Below are 23,499 nucleotides of genomic sequence, written 5' to 3'. Positions count from 1 at the left end.
TTTCACGAAATTTGTGACAACTCCGGTTCTAACAACCGGATTAAGGTTTACCAAACGCTATTTTGATCTTTTTTTTTTAAAGGAACAATTTTCATTTTATTGTTTCATTAAATATCTCTAATAGTGAATTCGTCACAAAAAATTTCTTATAACAGATAACAGATCATTTCAAGTTACTAGCAAGGCGTAGTTGTTTAATTCAGGCGAAGACAGCACAAGGTGGTATCATAGTATATAATGGTATTCTGTATTTCTTATTAAACACCGACATACCCAGTTTCCATTGGAATAGAATCCAGTATAAGATAGAATAATATGACGTACCTCGTATACTACGTAGACCCGAAATTTATCTTCAGAAAGTACGTAAAAAAAGTTTTATTTTATAAGGAAGTGATAGAGTTCATGTCTATTTAACCCTTTATAGTCTAAATACAATCAAAGCCATTCTTTTGTTTAATCGATTTTTTTGTTTCCCTGGTATTTTAATCTATCACAAGAAATCTGCAACAGTACATTCGTCTCAATATTGCTGTCAAAACAGGTCGATACAATGACGCACGCGCAAAACCTGTTCCACCGTAACTGACCACCAACCGTGAACATAATTTGCGATTGTTCCAATTACGAAACGTTATTTAATTTATAAATTTAAAGTAGTATACAGTTTATTCTTGTTTGTTTGTTTGTAAACATCGGAAATGTTTTGTATTAATAGTGAATAATGATAATATTAACAGTAAGTAGTTGTGATTCTCTATAAAATCTTTATTTTGTTAAATAAAATTGTGAAAAACTACATAATTGGAACAAAAGAAGAGTTTTATTTATGATATTGATATTTAAAGTATAATAGTTCTATTGTTTGGAATATATTTCAGTGTTCCCTTTTTTAATATTGTATCCCAATTTTTACCGGCACTTATTAACGATTTCGTTACAATTTTATCACCTTCCATACCTACTGAATTATATTTAAATTACTAAGAATTCCGGAAAAAATTAATTAAAATAAAAATAAAAAATTAATTAATTAATTAAAATAAAAAATAATATATTTTGCAAATTTGAACATCTCTACTTAGTATTTTAAACACAATGTATGAAATAAAATTATTAAACTATAATTTAAAAGCAAAATTTATCCCAAATCTGATCGAATTTCATATTTTTGTAATTTAAATTTAAAAGAGAAGACAGTCGAAGCCGTATATCCTTAGTCCTAAGCAACTGAGCTTTGAAGAAAATTTATAGAGAATAACGTGCTCTATCCACGAGATTAGTTTTTATGGACAAGATTTGAGTAGTTGCGGGAGCACCTCTTGAAAGAAAATCTAGAAGATGTAGAGTAGACAAGATTTGTAGAGCTTCCTTAAAAATATGAACAAGTTTTAAAACTTCCACCATTAAATTGTGGATACATTACATTTAAAATGATTTGAATAACACAAATCTATTTATATTAGACGAGAACATAAACGTATGTATACCGAGAGTTTGGTAAATAACATAGAAGAACAATTAAATGTAGAAGATTCCTATATTCGTAATTTCTTTCAAACGTCTTAAAAATTTCGCAGCACATTAGTTCGCTCCCGATGTCAAAAAACCCTTTTAATTGTATACTAGTTTACTCCGAAGACGGTATACTAGTTAGCTCCCATGGTAAAGCTAATTAAGTATTTATCTAAGTTCTAGGAAAATTGATCTCGGCAAAATTGGGACTTTTGTACTTGTATTGTATATAGAAATTATATAAAATATTGATTGTTACATATTTATACACGAGACAGTGGAATTAGATTATTTAGATTAGATTATATTCGCTTCATTTTTGTCCCTATTTTAAAAAATGTTAGTGATTGATTTAGAAATTTTATTAGAAATTGTGATCAGCAAAATTATTGTGATATATGTAATTATTTTCTTACAATTGACATTACTGAGTGGCAACAACCCACTTGTAGTTATTAATTTTATTTTTTTAAATTACTGAAATGATTTGTGCTAATTTGAAAATATATGAGACAAAGCAATACAAGTGTTAAAACATCCAGGATATCCTCTACTTTTATGAAATTAAACAAATATAAAAACAAGGAATTTATTTTGCTATAAATAAGACAAATTAGGTCTACTAATTTTATTTTGCTTTAATTGCACTATTTTGTGACAACAAATTTTTGACGCTCTTGATGTAATTTTCGGTACACTTTTTTTGGTTTCACAAATCTTCGTATTTTTATATGTGTCAATTTGAATATCTTTTAAAACTTCTACAAAACTGAACTATATTATGCCTCTTCAGAAAAATAGTTGTCCACCAAGTAGTCAGTAAATTGTTGTACAGCTTGGTGATGTGCTGGTAATATCTTACTAAAGTCTAAAGCAAAACACCTACGTCTAATGGATCTAAGAAAGGTAGACCAAACATATATCTAGTGAAATTAGATGCCTAGTGAAATTAGATAGTCCGACGTCATTGTTCCCTGAATACTTAGTATCCAGTCCAACTTTGTAAATTTTTCTCCACTATGAGTGTCGTAGATAAAATCTACACCCTTTTGTTTTCGCAGATGGAAACACTTCACTTACAGGATACACAATTTTGGGACTAAAATTTAGGTTCAATTTTTGATACGCCGTCTTTAAACAATTTAAGGTCACATATCAATTTGCTAACTTATTTGAAACCAAAAAGAATGTAAACGACACACAAATGTGTCCATTTGTGAATCCGTGAACTGTAAGCAGTTAAGTAAAAAATGTATGCAGTGTTTAAAAGTTCCATTAACATAAATTGCTTCTAATTTACTTAAAAATGTTAAATTGTATACACAAGAAAACCAACAAACTCTTGTACCGGATCACTTTTTAATAAAAATTGTTCTTTTTGATCGGTTGTCACTTCCACGGAGTTTATTGAGTCATGCACTTTCTGCACGCGCTTTGGAATTTTGGGAATAACTTGTTTTTTGCAATTAGAATTATTTTTTTTATCAATTTTTTATCAAAGAATTATTTTTTTTTATCTTTTACAGCAAGACTTTCAGTGCTAGTTCGTTTAATTTTGCTGTGTATCAACTTCTATGGTTTTTCACACAAATCTTCTATTGCCTTCCGCTTAACACCATTATATTAAATAGAAAAGTACAATAAAATAAGATTATAATAACAGAAGAAAAAGAAAAAATAGGAAATTTTACAAGGAAACCAAGCAATACACATAACGAACAGTATGCAAGAACAAAAACGGGGCAATTATCAACTAGAAAGAGGAACTTATGAAAAGGTGGAAGGAGCATTTTCAAGAGCTCTCACACCCAGAAAAAGAACAAAACCAAGAAACAGAAATAATTCATCACACAGCAGAACAAATACTTGAGTTACCAACATTGAAAGAAACTATATACATAGGTCAAAAAACATCCGAAAAATAACAAAGCGCCTGGCACAGATGGAATAACTGCAGAACTGATAAAAAATTATGGACATTCTGTAATGTGTGCTATGGAAGCGTATCCAAAAACTAATCTGCCGCATATGGACACTAGAAGTTATCCCAGAGGATTAGAAAGTAAGAATCATATTTTCTATGTACAAGGTGGAAGACAAACCAGTCTGCGAAAATTATAGGGATATAACAGTGCAGGAACAGCATCAGGAATTATCTATAGCCGTCTTGAATAATTTTCCGAACAAATAATTGGTCAATACTAATTTGGTTTCACACCAAAAAGGTCAACTATAGACCAAATACATATTCAAACAGGGGTTTGATGTAGTAGGTAGACAAAAAATGTTAAAACAACTATCCATGTTAGGAAACTTATACAAATGACTTTGTGGTTCCAATGCCATGGTGAGAATAGATGAAGATATGACAGAGGCATTTCATATTGAAAATGGAGTTGGATAAGCTAATGTTTTATCAACAAAACTTTTTAATCTAATTTTGGAAACTATTATGAGAAAACTAAATATGAACGGCTGTAACGACTAGAAGTTCCACTCAAATATGCCCACATGAAGGATGATGTTGTCATAATAAGCTGCACTAGAAGAGTATTAACTGAAAAAGCTATAGATTTGAAATAGGAAGCCTCTGCGTTTGATCTAAAAATAAATGAAAGGAAAACAAAATATATGGAGTGCGCAAAGTCGAATCGACATGAAAATCTAACGGTAGACAGCCTCAATAGTAAATCACAGCAACAACATCAGTCAAGAGATACAAGCATGGATTCCTATCGATAATAAGTGCTTTCATGGACACATAGACTTCATGAAAAGTAATTTGGTGAATCGTGAGTCTAAGCTTAGAAGAGTCTACAGTAATTAGTAATACAGTCTATAGAGTCTACAGTCTTTAGTAATTACTTAGTAATTACAAAAAAGTAATTAGATCAGTAGTCACATATGCATGTGAAACGTGGACCCTTTTAACCACTGATGAAAATCAAAAGATATTTGCACTAACCTATTGTAGCGATAGTTCGTAGAGAATAAAAATTAACCATGAGCTGGATGAATGAATGCAGAGCGCAGATATCGTTAGATTTGTAAACTCACAAAGACTTAACTTAGCCACTTAGAAAGAATGCCAGATAATCGCCACATAAAAGTAATCCAGAGTTGGAAACTCCAAGAAAATAGAACAAGAGGAAGGCCTCTAAAAGTTGAATAGACGATGTACAGGAAGATATTAAAACCATGAACATCAGGCAGTGGCGAAGGATAGTATCCGACAGGACAGAATGGAAGAACGTTGTTAAGCATGCCAAGACCCACAAAGGCTTATATTGCCATTAGCATATGAAGAAAAAGATCTCGTTTATTTAATATTACTCAAAATGTTCAAATATTAGTTGTTTGTAGAAGTGTACAATCCCAATTTTTGCACCTCTCGAAAGTTATCGAGGGTTCCACGGCACCCGCTGTGTCCACGCCTATGTCTTACGCAGAGGTGCAAAGACGTCAACTGTGCGCATACATTTTTCTTATCGACTAGCATTTGATAAGGTAAAATAAGCTCATAACCATCTTCAAAGAAGCGAAGAGAATCATATACAATGTTGTTCTGAAGCTATTTAACCTTTAATTGTGGCTTATTCCCATTTAAATAGTATATAAAATGTATATTTCAACCAAACTGTCAACATTAAAGTAGTTGACTAGTTAACGGAGGCAATCTCCATAGATAAAGGAGTGAGACAAGGATGCATTCTGTCTCCGGTCTTATTTAACATGAACTCTGAACATATCTTCAATCAAGCATTAGAAGAACTTCAGGAGGGCCTAAAAGTCAACGAAGTGCTTCTTAACAACATTAGCTATGCAGATTCATAGACGACGCAGTAATTTTTTCAGATAGCTTAAAAAACGGTTTTCATAACCGATATAAGTAGAGAATATGGACTGGATCTTAATACGAAAAAAATAAAGTGCGTGGTAGTCAGTACCCGCGAAATATTATGTACATGGCTTTCATTTAACCAAGAGCCAATTGATAGGTTAAAGAGCTACACATACCTTAGTGCCAATATAAACAGCTAGTGGAACCACTCTACTGAAATAAAGTAACGCATAGAAAAACCAAGGTTAGCGTTCGTAAATATGAAGTCTCTTTTTAGAAGTGATGACTTATCATTTGGTACATAAATCTCAATCATCAGATACCTACTAAATATTTTCTGTTATTATACGCAGTAGAGGCTTAGATACTTTATGAAGCTTCTTTAGGAAAGCTCGAGGCCGTCAAGATATGGTTTTACAGAAGCATTTTAACAATTTTATGGGTGGATCGTGTGACTAACGTAGAATAGGCAAGGACTGCTAGATTATTACCACAATCAAAGAGCGTAAATTAGAAACTCTTGGCGATGTTAGATGAGAGAGTAAGATATTTGGAGCAAGATATTGAAAGATTGCGAAAATCTTTTTCCAGTAAATCTTACGAGTTTATTGCTCGAGTTGTTTTGTTTTTCAGGTTTAATAGGACAGCCAAAATCGTATATTAAATTTGTAGTCTAATTAAAATAGAGGATAATGTAGTTAAATAAATGATGCGTCATATTTGCTAAAACTGTAGTATGTTTTATTGCTTTTTGAATAAATAAATATATTTAGATATTTTATTTATTTATTTAAGGGCCATTAACACATTAAGATTTAAAGATAAATATATCATTTATCTCTGTTACATATTTAGTATGGTCTCTTCTTTGATTTTAGCTACCCAAGATGTCGTCTATAATAAAATACACGCCATTGCTCTGTCTCATTTATCTGAATTTTGTTTTTGCTATTGATACCTCAGAAAATGAAATTGATGATGGTCATGTTTATCAAAAGCATGCAAAGTATCCAGCAAGTGCAATTCAAGGTGAGTTATATCCATGTATGTAATAATTTTTTTAGTATGACTTAAAGACTAACTATTTAATTATTGAAGCGAAAGTACGGTCCTAATAGATGCGAAAATTGTGTTAAAAGTGTGCTCCGATCAAATCGGCAAATTAATAGGAAATTGATGTATATTACATAGTTCAAAATGACACGCGACTGAGACTTAGCAATTCAGCCTAGAATATAATAAATAATAGAATATATTTTAAATTACACAGATACATCAGACACCGACGAAAAAATTTTATAGAATTGAAACGAAAAGTTAGTTACGAAACTGAGTTACGAGGAATCCTCACTCAGAAATATGTAGAAATAATTAATATAAATAACCAAATACAGATTTGTTAAAAGTATTACTAAAGTATATATTCTTTATGCTTATGTAAAAATCAAATCTCTCTCCTATGGCGCTACAGCCCAGCATCCGCCTCCAAGCATCCCTTTTATAAGCATCCCTTATAGACTTTCTGTTGAGTGAAACCTTCTTTGAGTTTTCCTTAGTTTATAATAAGAATCATAATCTTTACATTCTTTGCATTTATAGATCACTTGACTTTTTCAAAGAACTATGTTTTCAGAACCTGCTAAATTTGTTAGACAACCTGCCCAAAAAAGCAGAAAAATTTTATTCGGTGCTTTTAATATTAATTACGTCCTTGGTTTAAAGTTTGCTCTTTCTCACGCTTTGACAAAGGAAATGAAGAACTGTGTAATATTTACAGACAGTAAAAGTGCAGTAGAAAGATTATGTGTAACAAATAAATCCAAGCAATTGACTCATCTTGATATAGAGATTTTAAAATTGTACTACGAGGTTTCAAAGCTCGGAGGAGAAGTTATTATCGCATGGATCAAACGCCCTTCTGGGATAAAGGGTAATATAATAGTAGATGCTTTGACAAAAGAAGCATTATCAAGCGGAGAAACCATATACAACAATATTCTACATAGATATAGATGTATGTCGCAAACATCGCCTCGAATTAAAATGGCAAGCCAATTATACGGAATCCGAAAGACAGTCAACATTTAAATATTGGCAACCCACACTTCTTAAAAAAAGGTGGTTTTATTCAGAGTCCAACAGAAGTTTTATTAAAACTATTAATAGGCTAAGGTCAAATCATGCTCTAACACCTTCAAGAATGTACAAAATGAATCTAGCAGACACTTCAAACTGTACTTGTAATAAATATGGAGATTTAACACATATCCTATTAGAATGTGTAAACCAACAAGGAAATATTACATGTTTTTATGAAAACTTACGAAAACTAAATGGCTGTTTCCCATTTCACGTAAATGAATTAATTTTCTCTGGAAACATAGAAATCTTTAATTGTATTTATCAGTTAATACGAAATTGTAAATATAAACTTTAAACAATATAATGTACTAACCATAGAATTAAGATGAAACTTGTAAGCAATTTGCGAACACACCAATCATGTAATAAACCTTTTAATACGAAAAAATGAAAAAAATGGAAAAAAAAGAAACAAAAAAAATAAATAAATAAAAAAAATATGTAAAACAAAATTATTATAAAAGATGACCAAAACAAAATAAAAATATATATAAATATTATATACAATATAAAAAAGTAATATAAGGAAATAATAAAAACAAAATAAAAATCAAAATAAAAATAAAAAAAAAATCACAAACAAACAAAAAAAAGAACAGTCAAAACAAGTCAATTATTTAATTTACTTTTAACTCACATTTAGTACTAACTCGAACTCTGATTGTTGTTCTGTGAATACAAATTACAAAATACTCTGGTCAATTGGCTATTCCAAGGCCATTAAAAAAAATACGTTTTTGGTTAATAATATATTTGAATTGCATGGTCTCACAATACACGTTAATTCTCCTACAAGAACAATTAAAACAACAACTACCATAATTGATTATATTGTCAGATTTCTCACTTTATGTTCGCTCTACAATTATTAATGTGGAACTATCTGATCATGAAGCATTATCCACCAAGTTTAACACTCTCAGCAAACCCTCCTCGAAAACCCGATGTTGAAGTAGGATCTTTTCCGCTCAGAACTTTTGTAAATTTCAAAATTTATGATTGACTTCTGGGTAGTACTTTTCTTCTGTAAACGTGGACTATAATTCCAGTGATTATTTAGCAACATCTCTGTCACTGAATATATCACTAAATATAGAGTAACCTGTCTAAAATTAATCAAAATAACTGAAAAAGCATACTATCAAAATGGTCTGGAAAGTGCTAAAAGTGTTGCAAAGGAAACTTACTCAATATTAAACCATCTCTTCGAAATAAAACTAACACAGCTCAAACATTTTCCCTTCCAAACCCTGAAAATCTAAATGAATACTTCGTTGATGTGAGTAAAAATATAACATCAACTATTTTGCCAACAAAATCCCATTTTCTATCTCCCCAATTTCAAAAAGGTCTCGAATTCATTTTTTATAAGACCAGTTAATAAATCTGAACTAATCCAAACAATCAATGGTATCAAGAGCAAATCTTCCTGCAGCGCTAATAAACTATCCATAAAAATGTTCTCAAATCTCCCAAAAATGCGTAGGAAGTCCTGGTCTAAATAATTAATAATTCCTCTAAAAAAAGGTACATCTCCAGTATGCTTAAAGACAGCCATTATTATTTCTCTTCATAAGGGTGGTCAAAGATGTAATGTATGCAACTATAGACCTATTTCCTTACCGGTACTATTCAAAATTATTGAGAAACTGATAAAAGCCAGACTAATGTCCTTTCTCGATAAAAACAAAATTTATTACAAAATGAGTTCGTCTTCTTATCTAATAAATGTACCAGTGATGCTATGTTTTCCGTGCTACATCGGGTTTACCAAGCACTGATCAATAATCTTTACACTGCCACTGTTTTTTGTGACTATATCAAAGCTTTTGATTGTGTAAATCATGACATTTTAATAAAGAAAACTAAATCTCTACGGAATTTGTGGTAATTCTTTATGGTTCCAGTCTTACTTGAAGAATAAGAAACAACTGGTTAGAGCGAACGATACGGACCCTATAATATTATAGTCAAAATAGATATGTGGAGTACCATAAGTCATCTACTTTTGAGTCATCTACTTTTCCTTTTTTAAAAAATTTTTTTTACTATTGATACCAGTATCGCCTGAAGACCTCAATGTTTTTATGGCAAGACCTAGTCTTGACTACTCCAGCAAAAATTCTCCCTTTGATGTTTATTTACCGATCCCTTCCACTAACTTAAAAAGAAATCTATATTATATTTTGAAACAAAAACTATTAAACTAAAAATTTTCAGTGACTATAAAGCATATTTCTATTATAACTACTTTAATATTAATTTGCGTCGTCTATTGTCAAGTTTTGCAAATTTGGTTGTTTCCTTGCTTGTATTAGGGCTTAAGTTTTATTTAAGTTGACGGCTAGCCCTGTTTCCCATTTTTTTCAAGCTACATATAAAGTTCTGTGATGTTTATTACGGTTTGTCCTATTACTTTACATCATCTGTGTACGTCACAGTCTACTTGGACTTATTAAACAATATATTTTTTGGGTTTACAGATATTTTTCTTATACCATATTCCATTCTTCTTCTTTTGGCATCATAACCCTGGATGGGTCTTTGCCTGTCTGGCTATGTCCTTCCATTCAGATCTCTCTTGTGCCCTTCTTCTCCATTGTCTTATGTTCATTGTTTTCAGGTCGTCTTCCACGTCATCCAACCATCCCGTTCTGGGCCTTCCTTTTTTTCGCCTCTCTATGGGCTTCCATTGTAACATTTTCTTTGTTGTTTTTGCATCGTTTTGTCTCTGCACATGTCTCAGCCATGACAGTCTTTGACTTTTCACAAATCTTACAATGTCATAACCTTCATTTAACTCATTAACCTCGTCGTTTCTCCTGATTCTCCATGTGCCATCTTCCTCTTGTACCGGGCCATATACTTTCCTCAATATTTTTCTCTCGAATGTCCTGAGTTGGGCTTCATCTTTTTTCGTCATTACCCAAGTTTCACATCCATAGGTTACTACGGGTCTAATCAGTGTTCTGTAGATAGTCATTTTGGTTCTTTTGTCTAATAATTTCGATGTCATCAATCTTTTATTAGTATAGTATGTACGATTCCCGCTGGAAATACGTGCATTAATTTCGCTACTTACGGAGTTCTTCTGATTGATTTCTGTGCCGAGATATGTAAAGGCATCCACTCGTTCGATAGTATAGTTGTCTATTGTGATATTATTTTCATTGTCAGTTATTCTTTTGACTGTCATATACTTCGTTTTTGCTTCGTTTATTTTGAGACCTCTTTTTCTTGCTTCAGGATCAATTTGTTTGAACACTTCCATTAGTCGTGGCTTATTCCTACTAATGATGGCTACATCGTCTGCATATGCAGTAATTTGTACTGATTTGGTGTTTATATGGCCGGTTATATTGGTTGTTCTGATGACTGCCTCAAGAACTAGGTTGAATAGCATGGTTGATAGGGCATCTCCCTGTCTTACTCCCATGTTGATGTTAAACAGGGGAGTCAGTTCTCCATCTACTCTTACTGCGGCTTTTGAACTCTGCAACGTCATTTTTATGAGGCTGATGTATTTCTTAGGTATACCTAGATTACAAAGGTCTTCCAGCATTCTGTCTCTTTTCACACTATCAAAAGCTTGTTTAAAGTCTATATACATATTATATAGGTCTATGTCGTATTCATAAGCTTTTTCTTGTATCGTTCTTAGTATGAATATGTTATCTGTAGTGGCTCTATTTGGTCTGAATCCATTTTGATAATCACCAATTCCATATTCCATACATATATTAAATTGTTAAACTATATTAAACATTATAGTTATCTGGATGGGATCTATCGATTGGTTTTGGACTAGAAGTTGCGCTTCCATGTGAGTCATAGTGGCTTGAACTAGCTTTATCAATTTCCTTGTTATACCAAAATCAAATCAGTTAATCAGTTAATATAAATGGTTATAGTTAAAAATATCAAACAATTAAATAAAAAGAATAAAGGCTGACTTCTCACGAAAGCCAAAAAAGAAAGGAAAATAATGAAAAACTGAAATTTAAAAAAACATGAAAAAAGCTGTTTGAGTTAAGTCGATATAGCGCTAATTTTAACACGGAAGCATTGCTGAAGTTATAGTAAAAGCCAAAGGTAAACAATCAGATATATGCTATACATCCAGGAGTTGCTTAGATAAATACTGGACCTTCAGAGCAAGCAGAACAAGTTTGTTCTGTACTAGAAAAGTTCTTTGCTTCCTATGATCTGTACGAACAGGTTTGAGAGGGTGTAATCACTGTAACAAATATACTTGTATCGCCGCAGGTAGAATAAATTAAAAGTGTGCCACATCACTGATAAAAAAAAAATAGAATATCCTATTAATCAGTGAAAGGTCAGTTTTAGGAGAAGTAATATTTTAAAAATGATTTTCGATATCAATTTGTTATAAACTTAATCGTAAATAGTAAATTTGACCTAATAACTTTTACAGAAATGTAAATACTCAGTATGAGAGTTATAAAATTTATAGCTAATGTGCAATGTGCATTAAACCATAGTGAGATCTCAGCGGTTTCTTTTATAATCAAAAAATCTCGCTTGAAATTACATAAGCATACTTAAAACTAAATGATTTATTCAGTTGAATAAACAAAATGATTTCGGTAATTGATGTAAACCAGGTAAACTATTTAGTGTTTGGGGTAAATTACTCAATCATTAAGGATAAGTAGTTTGGGTAGCGAGAAACTAGGTCTTTTCGGGTATTTCGAATAATATTGGAAATCAAACATAAGTATCTTACAGTCGCTATGTACCTATGTCATTTTGTGTGGCACTTTCTTTATTTTGAAAAAATGTGTTATTAATTGCCAAATCGATGCTATTGCTAGTTCTGCTTTAGCATCATTCTCGTTTCAAAACCTAGACCTTTAAGTATCGAATTATTACTTTTGTCTATGTTGGAATAATAAGCAATTCTCCAAATTGATTCTAGAAAGCATTTCTTTTTATGATCAATAAATAGTTTTCTATTAAGCATAAATTTTACTAATATTTCACTATTACTCTGTCTTACAACCTCCACCAAGGTCTCCAAATTTTTCTATCAGCAGTTTTACGAACTTCATTTATAATATTGCTTTTCTTTATAAACCGCAATGATGTTCTTAACCTAGTTCTTTTGTCCAGAGTTCGTCGCCTCGTTACGCTTATCTGTTAAATGCCTGCGCCTACGTGGTGTACGTACCACATGCAGTAGGGCAAGGAGTGACTCCGCGGCTACTCCGTTAGCCTCAGTGGCTTCTGGGACTGGTGGCTTCGGTGACTTCTCGATAGCTGAAACCTCCGGCACTGGACAGTGTTAGGAACTGCAGAATAGTTCGACCATACCGTTAGCTGCTGGTGTGGAGCTTGTAGCGTATCTCAATGGGAGCCTGGATCGCATGCTCGTGTTATTTGTTGGTCGCCATATCACCATATAGGAAGGAAGGGCCTGGAAAACTATGGCCTTTTATTCATTCCCATGGTGCCTTACAAAGGAACTTCGACCAGTCCATTTGAAGTGCCCTCTGCGTATGTTTAATCTTGGGTGGAATATTGGTATTTTCTCACATGAAAATAAAATGCATGCATGTTTTATGCATTAAAATCTAATTGAATTAAGTAAAATAAACATATTCAATGAAAATTTGTACTTTAATAGAAATGTTTACCGATTAAAAATGAACGAATCAAAAAAAACCACCGCTTATGACGCCAGTAAAGTTAAAAAATAATTTTTTACGATGTAAAATGCTTAACATATGAATTAAAATCAATAAGATCATTCACAACAATTCATTCGTCGCTTGTGAAATGATGTTTTATTAGTTTAAAATTTTTTTGGAAAAAAATACTTAAAAACCTATTTATAGTTTAAAATGTTTTAATTTTCCATTTAGATAACTAAAAATTCATTCTTTGCTTATGAAACGATATTTCTTAAAAATAGTTCTGTACACATTAAAATCCTAAACTTATTTACCTAACATTATTTCTTTCGTTGCAACTTTTTTAACCCTTAGAAACTACCCCTTGAACTAATAACAGTAGAAAGCACTCAATATAACGAGATATTCATCTACAAAACTATTATACTTATTTTAGATATGTGAGAGCTCCAAAATACATATATTTTTCACTCTCCAAAATTATCTCCCAAAAATATCATTGATTTTTCTTCAATAAGTCAATTAATTTTCAAGCTTTGATGTATGTTTACATAGTCATTCGAAAGGCAATTTTAAGGGCTACAAAGCTAGGTTTATTGGAAAGCCAAACTACCTTTCAATATTGAAAAATTAAGGTTTGAAGCACTCAAAACAGTGGGTGTTCACACCAAGACATACATTTTAATCGGTGATATCTTTATTTAAACGATATAAAAACGAGAATATTTATTGAAAAAAGAACTACATTTTTGTGCTGTATCATTTTTTACGTATACATTACAGTTTTTAAATTATTTTGGAAAAAAGAAAAATTTTTAGTAATTTTGAAAATAGACGATATAATTTATTTCCAAATAGTGCATTTTATATCAGTCAGACTCCTGGATATAATGACGAAAAACACAAATAAAATGTAATGTAAAATAAAAACAATTAATTTTGGTTCCAGTGGATATTAGGTTAATTATACTGCCCTTTTTTCGGTAAAATATTGAAAAAATCCATCTTTAACGAGCTGTAACTTACTCAGTTCACATGCAAATGGCTTTTTGTAATGCTCATTTTAAAGGTCTTTTCATATACTATAAAAAACTTTTATATCTTTACTCCCAAAAAATCAATTTTTTTCTTACAATTTAACGTTAAATACATTGATCCAAATATTTGCAAAAAATGTCTTCTTTAAACGACCATATCTCACTTTGTATTATGTACAGAATATCTTATAAAAAATTAATCTCATTATTTTTTTATGGGCTTCATTTTTGTTACTTGTTATTGCATACTTTTTCGATCAAAGACACATTTTTTGAGTTATTTATGAAAACCCGGTAAAACCTTACTTTTTCAAGATGTTTTTAGCCATAAGTAGCTCAAACAGAACTAGAAACAGAACTAGAAACTATTGAATTTCTAAAAAAATTTTATAAAACAAAAGTTACTTTGAATTTAATTCTCTATATATTCCCGTAATTATTTTGAGCAAAAAATTTAATTTTTAATTGGTCCGATAAAATTGGGAGGTAAATAGCCCGAGTGTCTAGAGTAACATTCGAATGCGACTTTTTCAGCAATATTTAGAGCGTTTTCGAAAAGATGAAGTGGATTTTGTACATTGATTCATCACTATAAATTAGACTTGGGTCTATAAACATGAAGCTGAATCAAAGGCTAAAGGGTGATGTAAATCTGGTTCTTAGGCTCCGAAACGAGTTTGTGTCCAGAAATCAGCCAAGAATGTGTACGCATTAGTTTTTTGGGATACGAAATGACATTTTGTTTGTGCATTACTTATTAGCTGGTAAAAGAGTAAATTCTGAAAATTATTGTAACCTTTTAGACCAGCTGAAAGAAAAAATTCGTGATAAAAGATCCGGATTGCAAAAGAAAAAAAATCTTTTTTATCAGGACAATGTCATCGCCGTGCCATATGAGCATTTTGACAATGGCTAAAATCCATGAATTAAAGTTTGCATTCACCGTATTCACCAGATTTGGTCCCTAGTGACTTCCATCTATTCCAATACCTAAAAAAATTCATGCGTGGAAAGCGTTTTAAACCATAAAATTGTGTTTTCCTTATCGAACCGCAAAACTTATTGAACCGCGTATTATATGCTTCTCACTTAAGGTATAGGTATATAGTAAAATTTAAGTTTATTAATCACATTTTTACATAAAACGTTGGAGACAAAATTTCTAGGCAATCCCATGTTCAATATTTGAAACACTTTTTAAATAATTATGTTACTATTTTTGTTTTAGATGAAGTCGATATTCTTCAGCTGCTCAATATCTCATCAAAGGATCAAGGTGTTTCTTCAGTAGAAGGTCCAATCCGAAATTTTCCGGCATATAAATTTAGGCTACCATACGGAAACGTTCTTCTATCCAATGCCACTAACGTCACTTTATCCATGAACAACCCCAAAGGGTTCACAGCAATTTTTCTAATAAGACAGCAAAAAAATAATTTGGGAACTCTCATGTCGGTGAATTCTCCTGGAAGACTAAGTCCTTGGTTTCAAGTAATTTCAAACTCGAGAATAGGTGTGCTTACAGTGAAGTATAGACTGAAGGGAATGAGTAAGATCAAGCAAATTGATTGGGGGTTGCCTAAGCATCATCGGAAGTCTCCTATGGCAGGTAATAACTACTTGTATACAAATCAGCGTAAAGTGTAGCTAATGCGATTCTCAAAATGATTTTGATTTAAATGATTTTAAGTCATTTGATCTTGATCTTGATTTTAATTTAGTATGTTCTAGTAATTTCGGTGTTCTGAAAACATATTGTCTAAAATTTTAAAACTATAGTTTTAAAAAGAAATAAAATTTAATATTTATCTTGGCTTTTTTAGCATGGACTTGGCTTTCAATCTCCTTTGATCCCAAGGACGGCATTATCCGATTAGATTTGGACTGCGATCCGAGTAGATTCGAAACAATAAAGCAGAAAAAGCATTTGGGCAACTTCAGTGTTCCTTTTGATTCACTTGTTTATTTTGGACAAGAACCAGGACGAAAGAAAAAGTTTTTGGTAAGTATTGCGCAGTAAAAATCAAATAAAGTTTTAATTTGGCCTAATAGAAAATACAACGATTGTAATTTAAAAAAAAAAACATATAATGAAAAGTGTTTTAGCTGTTTAGAACGAATACTCATAGTTCCGAAAAATTTTAAGTTAAACGCAAGAAACGCACTGAAGAATAACAAAAATGCATAATTTGAAAAACGGTTTAAATTATAGAAGAATAACTAGAAGAATGATTTTTACTCCCAGTAAAATTTAAAAAACTAATAGCTTAAAGCAAACATCTAGTCAGATTGTAACAGAACACCTAGTAGAACGCTTAGTGGAACCAAACGCATATAGAAGAATCTTTCACTGTCATTTTTTACTGTCGGCAAAGGTTATACACAAAACAATCAGTTGATCATGATTTTAGTTCCTTATTTGTACCACTAGGTAGCGGTCATGTCAGCGCTATTACTGCTTCTAAAATAAGAAATAGTGGAGTAACAAATGCAACTTTAGATATTTTTGTATGTAGATGCCGCGTGGTCGTAGAATAACATTAAATTTTTGAATTTTCTAAAATTTTCATATTCTTCAGCGTCGAGGTCAAATTTAAAAATCTTAGACATTATAAACAACAATGCATTACGCATAATCTCTGGAGCTTATAGAACAACTCCTGTTGCAAGCCTCGAGTAGGAACTTGGAGAGCCATCATTACATGAACGACGGAAATTACTTAGTCTATCTTACGCTTCAAAACAATCATCACTACAACCTGACAACCATTTTCTTACTCAGTCATCGTTATCAAATATAAATATAAGAACACATTTACCATTTTAATTAAGGATCAAAAACATTTTAAACTCTATTGAAATTTTTAACTTTCCCTCAACACATTCAGCAAACGTAAACACGCCACCTCCCTGGTTAATACCTTAGCCTACTTTAAATTTAGAACTATCATCATATCATAAATCTGAAACTTACCCACACATATTTATAAGCAATTATAATAGAATACTTTCTTCTTTCCCTGAATATATCCAAGTTTACACAGATGCATCTAAAACAACTTCTGGTGTAGGGTCATCATTTGTTATAAGAGACATAATAAAAAGTTTCAAATTGCCCACAGAATCCACTGTGATAACTGGAGAATTGTATGCAATATACAGAGCTCTAATTCACATACAAACATTCAAACCAGATAAATTCCTTATTATTACTGACTCAATCAATTCCCTCCATATACTGTCAAAAATGTACACTTGCAATCCGATTGCTAAATTAATTAAAAACACGATGCAGCAGCTGGAAAACAAAACATTAGTCTTTGTGTGGGTATCATCACATATAGGCATTAAAGGAAACGAACTAGCTGATAAAAATGCTCGAGAAATAGCAAATTCCCCAAATATCAGACCGACAATAAAACCAATAACAGAAGATCTCAATCCGTACTTTAAACAAAAGCTGATATGTAATTGGACTAAATGTTGGGAAGAAAAATCCTCAATGTTAAAAGAAATTAAACCAAATTTTGGACGATGGACTAACAACGCCCCTAGCCGGTTCCTTCAGGTTATATTAACCAGACTCCGATTAGGACACAGCAAACTCACACATGAATATCTCATGAAGAAGGAACCTCAACCAAAATTTACGAGTTGTGACGTGCCGTTAACAGTAAAACACGTATTAACGGAGTGTCGCAAATATAGTGCTGAAAGACTAACTAATAAAATTCTATCAGTTGTAAGGGATATTTTTAGTGAGTGTACCAGTGAAAATATTGTGAATTTTTTAAGAGACTGTAACATATTGAACCACATATAAGTATATTATTTATTTGTTATTTGTAATTCATTATTGTTTTCCTTAAATTCATCCGCTAATAACCAATATGGTTGATGCGGCTGCCTTTAAATAATAAAAAAAAAAGATAACACCCACTAGAGCTCAACAACGAAAGATGAGAAAAAAAGGCAAAAATGGCTGCTGGGGCATGGAAAATAGTAAATCCCAAGAAAACCAAATCAGCAACACCCGAGGATAAAAGAGACTTATGGAGAATACCATCACCCCCCTCGTAGAGTTGCTAAGAAACCAAGATGCTCTAACGAGCAGACTAGGTCATAAAGCACCGTGACAAAAGTATTCAGAATGGTGGTAGCACACAGATACCATCCTGATACTCAACTAGATCGGGCTCAAGCAAATTTGATCATTAACAAACTGGAGCAAGCACTTGATGAGGCTCCTATCGGAGGTCAAAATGAACTTCTGCAGTTCCATCAAACATCGTTTAGCGAAGGAGCCCTGTGGGTGAACTGTATTAACAAGTATATAAAAAAATCTTCGAAGTGAAATAATAAAGACTATTGAGGGTCTGTGGGAGAAAGCAAACTTAAATATAATTGATCCAAATAATATTCCCGAGCGCCCCATGGTCCTCACTCGCGTCCGAGAAAGATCTTGATAAAAAAAACCATCAGGAACCGTCTAAAGAGGCAAAATCAAGACCTTAACACAGAAGACTGGGTATGGTTTCTGTTCCACAGACTAAAGGACAGTAAAGATAAAGGACATAGAGAGAGAAATTATGAAGGAGATAGTTCTCAGATCAGCATACCTCCCATATGATGTTACCGAACAACCATCAAGGGAATTGGAATAGTTAGTGAGAGATTACATGAAAAATGAACTGAAATTAATCATTGGCTATGATACTAATGCCTATCATCTGACAACATTACAATTGTTCAATGAAATAATTTCGAAAATGGTCTAAAAAGTTAAATGAAAAGTCTTGAGAAAATAAAATTTTTGGTTGAATATATTTTGAAATTTTTTTAAAATGTTTCGTAAATTTTTGGGCAGAAAAAGAGTATAGTAAAAAGTTACGTGGCGGATTTTCGTAGTGTTGGAACAAACCTAATTTTAATTCAAAGTTATAAAATTTTATTTATATGTAATAAAAAAAAATAAATATAGATACATTCAAAGTAATATCTGTAACATATAGGTTTGATATCGCCTTAATACAAGAACCCTGGTTATAGCAGGTCCAAATAAAAAGTATATCAGATGTTAATGGAAAGTGTATACATGGATAATAGCTGCTAAAGTCTTGAGTACTTGTATAATAGTTAATAAAATGTACAATATTTTAATTCGCTGCAGTACGAATGGTGTATAACAAACCACTTTCAGAGAAACAAAAATTTAATAAGAGCTGGAATTCAACGGTAGAAATCAAAAAGCAAATATAACATGACCAAGTAACAAAAGAAATTGATAGAGGCATATATTGAACAGAGTTTAAGAAAAAAGGAAACAAATCAAAATACTTATGCATCTGACAGCAAGAAAACTTGGAGAAAAATGAATCAAAAATAAAAGCTTGGCAAAGACTTAAAAGTCTTTTAAATAACGTGTTATGTGACCAGTAAATAAAAAAATATATAATATATACTGTAGTTAAAAATATTATGGTCTACAGTAGATAGATAGATTCAATCAGGTTACTTTTCGTCTATTCCACTGCATCTATCTCCAACTTTTCAGATATATTGTGGTCTACTAATCTTATTAAAAAAATCTTAATCTTATTAAAAAAAAATAGAAAAAATAGAAAAAGTAGAGACATATAAATATCTGGGAACCTGGGTTGATGACAAAAATGACCAAAGCAGAGAAATCAAAGTCCGAATTGAAACTGCAAGGCAAGCATTTGTGAAAATGAAGACAATGCTTACCAACAGAGACCTTCAGTTGCATCTCAAATTGAGGGCTCTAAGATGTTACATATTTTCTATCTTACTATACGGAATGGAAGCTTGGACATTGAAGAAACAACACATAAGGAAAATAGAAGCGTTCGAAATGTGGTGTTACAGAAGAATATTAAAAATTCAGTGGGTTCAAAGGATTACCAATGCTGAGGTACTACGACGTCTAAATAAGGAGTTAGAAATTATGAACAGCATAAAAAGAAGAAAACTAGAATATTTGGGTCACATAACCAGAGGAGAAAAATATGAGCTACTGAGAATTATTATGCAAGGAAGGATCCAAGGAAGAAGAAGCATAGGAAGAAGACGCATCTCCTGGCTGAAGAACCTTAGAGAATGGTTTAACTGTAGTTCACTTTGCCAGGCTGTCTCATTGACACAAAATGTGCTCTACTGTTTCTTCCTTAACTGCTTATTCAGCTTACAGTGCCCTGTTAACAGACCTAGTATGGCTTTGACGGGTTTTCCTGCCTTTGCTGGTCTGCTATTTGGTCTGCTGTAAATTTTCACGAATGTTGTATAATGAACTGTTTCGCCCGTCGTTGTCTTGGTGAATTCCTCCACCATTCCAGGGATTTTTGTGCTACCCACTTTCTTGTAGCTGTTCTTGTTACTACCTTTGCAACGCTGCAGAAAGGTTCCGATCCAATGAATGAGCCTCTTTTGGCCATTTTATCTGCTTTTTCATTACCCTTATGACCCTCGTGTCCAGGTTACCCTAACCTTGCTACGGTCTCCTAGTTTATTTAGGGTACCTAAATAATCTCATACTAGCTTAAAATTGTCCTCTTCAGAACTGAGTGCCTTAAGCGCTGTCTGACTATCTGTGAAGATGGCAATGCCGTTCTTTTAAAATCAATATAATCAAAGGTGGAGAAGATGCCCAAAGCTACAGAAATTGACTTTATAGGAGTAAACAGGAATATATAAAATAGAGAAAATAACGAAAGACCAGAAAAGTCTAGAATGAGCTATAGGGAAGGAATTGGTAAAATCATAAGAGAGGGACCTAAAGGAGAACTAAGAGAACTTAAGGAATGACCAATTAAGGTGAAGTGGAGATTAGTATAAACATGTTGAATAACAATATAAAACCCATATATAATATTAAATAATAATCATATTCAATTAATTATGTTACATAATGTAAATAATTTTTTTATTTTTCAGGGATCTATTCAGGTTGCCAAAGTTCTACCGTACATTTTGGGACAAAGGCTATGGTCCTGCGTGCAGATAGCCACCAATCTTTCTCTAGAGTTTAGAAAACCAGTCTCATAAATAATTGGACATTGTCAACAATATTTAAATTCACAATCCTAATTCATGGTCCTACTTCTATTCTATTTATTGATTTTTCTTTTTATTTTACACATCCACTATTGGATGCGTTAGATAATAAGCACAAATCCACGCTTACCTTCGCTTATAAGATGTAGAAATTTTTTTTTATTTTGTAATGATGATTTCATACATTTATTCTCATATGTAGGCTTGTCATCACATGTTATTAGTTAATTCAAATCAACGGGTCTTACCTTACAAATTTACTAAAATTTTTACCAGCAACACTGGTGGAATAAACCATCGATCTCGAGGTTAACTACTCCATTGGAGTAGTTATCAAAAAGTAAAGATTTATTAATATCGCACCAACATGGAGTGCCAACCATGTTCTCTTTCCTTTTCACTGTTATTTTTTTCTATTTCTCTTTGCCGACGTGAACCAGCCAACAGCACCTTTCCACGTTCTGTGAGATACCGGCTTTAGTGCAAAGTTAGGATAAAAGAATTTTGCTGAAAAAGAAGTAGATATTTTTAAACAGAAAGAAATTTTTAGAAAAAGAGAGTATGTTTTAAACAATAGGGAGAAAATACCAGATCTGATGCATCTTTGATGCTCTTTGATTCGGGTTTTGTCAAATTGAGCAGTTTCTTCATCGAATAGGCGATGAAATACCTTGAGTTCGAAATAAGGGTATTTTAAAGTTAAGATAGTTGGTCTCTAATGTTGGCTGAATCAAAAATAAAAATAGTGCAATAAATAAGAAAAATAACGGAATTGTGTTGGGCTGATTAGCGATGGTTTGAAGCGTGTACGTAATGCTTTGTGTGAGTCTGTTTTCTGATCTAATCAATTATTCAACATACGAATGACCAGACACATCGATAAATGGACATTAGATTTACCGTCACTAACAGCTTTACACTACTCTAAAGAAATTACTTACAAGGATAGAAAAACATTGAGATCGATCCACATACAAGTAGTCTATACAAGAGACTGTCCAAATGTGGAAGACTATTCGTTAATTCTGATTCTGGCCATACATACCTTCGATCTCATCGCCTGGAAGCCCACACAAGCCCATACAAAGTTTTTTACATGTTTCTATCCTGGATCACACAAGTAATAATTCGTTGTTTTATTTCTTTTTTAATTTGCGAATATGTAGTGCAGTACATTGTATTTGATATTTTAGAGTTTACCGTTTAAGATTTTTAGTTTTGTCACACAACACTTTCTTCCATTACTATTTTCCATATTGCTTATCTAGCTACTGAAAGCATTTTCAAACATTTCCATATTACTTTCTTAAACTCATCGTACTTAAAAACCTAAAAGTATATTTTTTTAAGTGGTTAAGATGATCCAAAGTTGACCTTTTTGCAGTTCCACTCTTAAATGAAATTTATCAGTATTTCCTACACATTAGTTATTAGACCACTAACATCCTTTATTAGTTTTAATAATAATAATGTCGTATGATATTTTTGCCGAAGAGATACTTTGGGGTAGGTGCTTTCTGGTTTCTGGAGCCAATTACATCTTTAACCATGTTTTAAGTGACTAGTGTCGATGCACCCTAGACCAGGGGGACCGACGGCTTTATGTGTATCCAAAGATAAAGATACTAAAAGAAAAATCAAATAAATATATCTATTTAACCACAAGCTACAAATATAAATAAATACAAATAAAGTATGTTGGATTATCAATATTTATGTTTAGCGAATTAACAATATATTTCATCAATCAACACCTCCATGTACACTATGTATCCATCATTAGCTTTATTTTACCATTTTTTATTGTCTTTAGTTTCACTACCTTATGATATTATGATATAATATCAAAAAATATTCTCTGAGTTGCTTTGTCCATGAATTAGGATATTGATAAATGTGATATTCAGCCAACGAAGATGGTGGCAGAGCGTAAAAAGAATAACATTGTGTATAATTTAGCTGCAATAAATAACGTCGTATATTTAAATATTACCTTAAAATATTTAAAACTATTTTATAAAAATAAAACTGTAATAACAAAAGTTCCAAAAGTTAACTTAAAATGATTTGTGATTTGTAAGGACTAAGAAATAAATACCTAAACCAGTTTTTTCTTTTTACTGTAATTATTACATGCCTTATTAAATGCCATACCTCCAATCTGTAAGCAACAAATTTTTGTAATGAGGAAAAGCTGTTTAAAAGTTATTACTTCTGCCACACTAAGCTCTTATTAGAA

General features: G+C 31.9%; 1 protein-coding gene across 1 annotated transcript; it reads left to right on the top strand.

Moving 5' to 3' along the window:
* The first annotated feature begins 571 nt into the window (after window positions 1–571).
* On the top strand, window positions 572–23,367 carry LOC140432360 (kielin/chordin-like protein). Its single transcript, XM_072520208.1, has 5 exons — window positions 572–739; window positions 6,235–6,385; window positions 15,418–15,798; window positions 16,013–16,191; window positions 21,141–23,367. Exons 1-5 carry the CDS (start codon window positions 725–727, stop codon window positions 21,249–21,251), a joined length of 837 nt encoding a protein of 278 aa, XP_072376309.1. The 5' UTR covers window positions 572–724; the 3' UTR covers window positions 21,252–23,367.
* Window positions 23,368–23,499: the final 132 nt, after the last annotated feature.

This window comes from Diabrotica undecimpunctata, chromosome 1, assembly GCF_040954645.1.
Source record: "Diabrotica undecimpunctata isolate CICGRU chromosome 1, icDiaUnde3, whole genome shotgun sequence".
NCBI lineage: Eukaryota > Metazoa > Arthropoda > Insecta > Coleoptera > Chrysomelidae > Diabrotica > Diabrotica undecimpunctata.
This window is presented reverse-complemented; position numbering and strand designations above follow the sequence as displayed.

Bases quoted from the DNA above. Each gene is read 5' to 3' on its own strand.
- LOC140432360 (XM_072520208.1), top strand. The intron at 15,799-16,012 runs GTAATAACTACT...TGGCTTTTTTAG, and splicing joins TCGGAAGTCTCCTATGGCAG to CATGGACTTGGCTTTCAATC. The intron at 16,192-21,140 runs GTAAGTATTGCG...TTTATTTTTCAG, and splicing joins GACGAAAGAAAAAGTTTTTG to GGATCTATTCAGGTTGCCAA.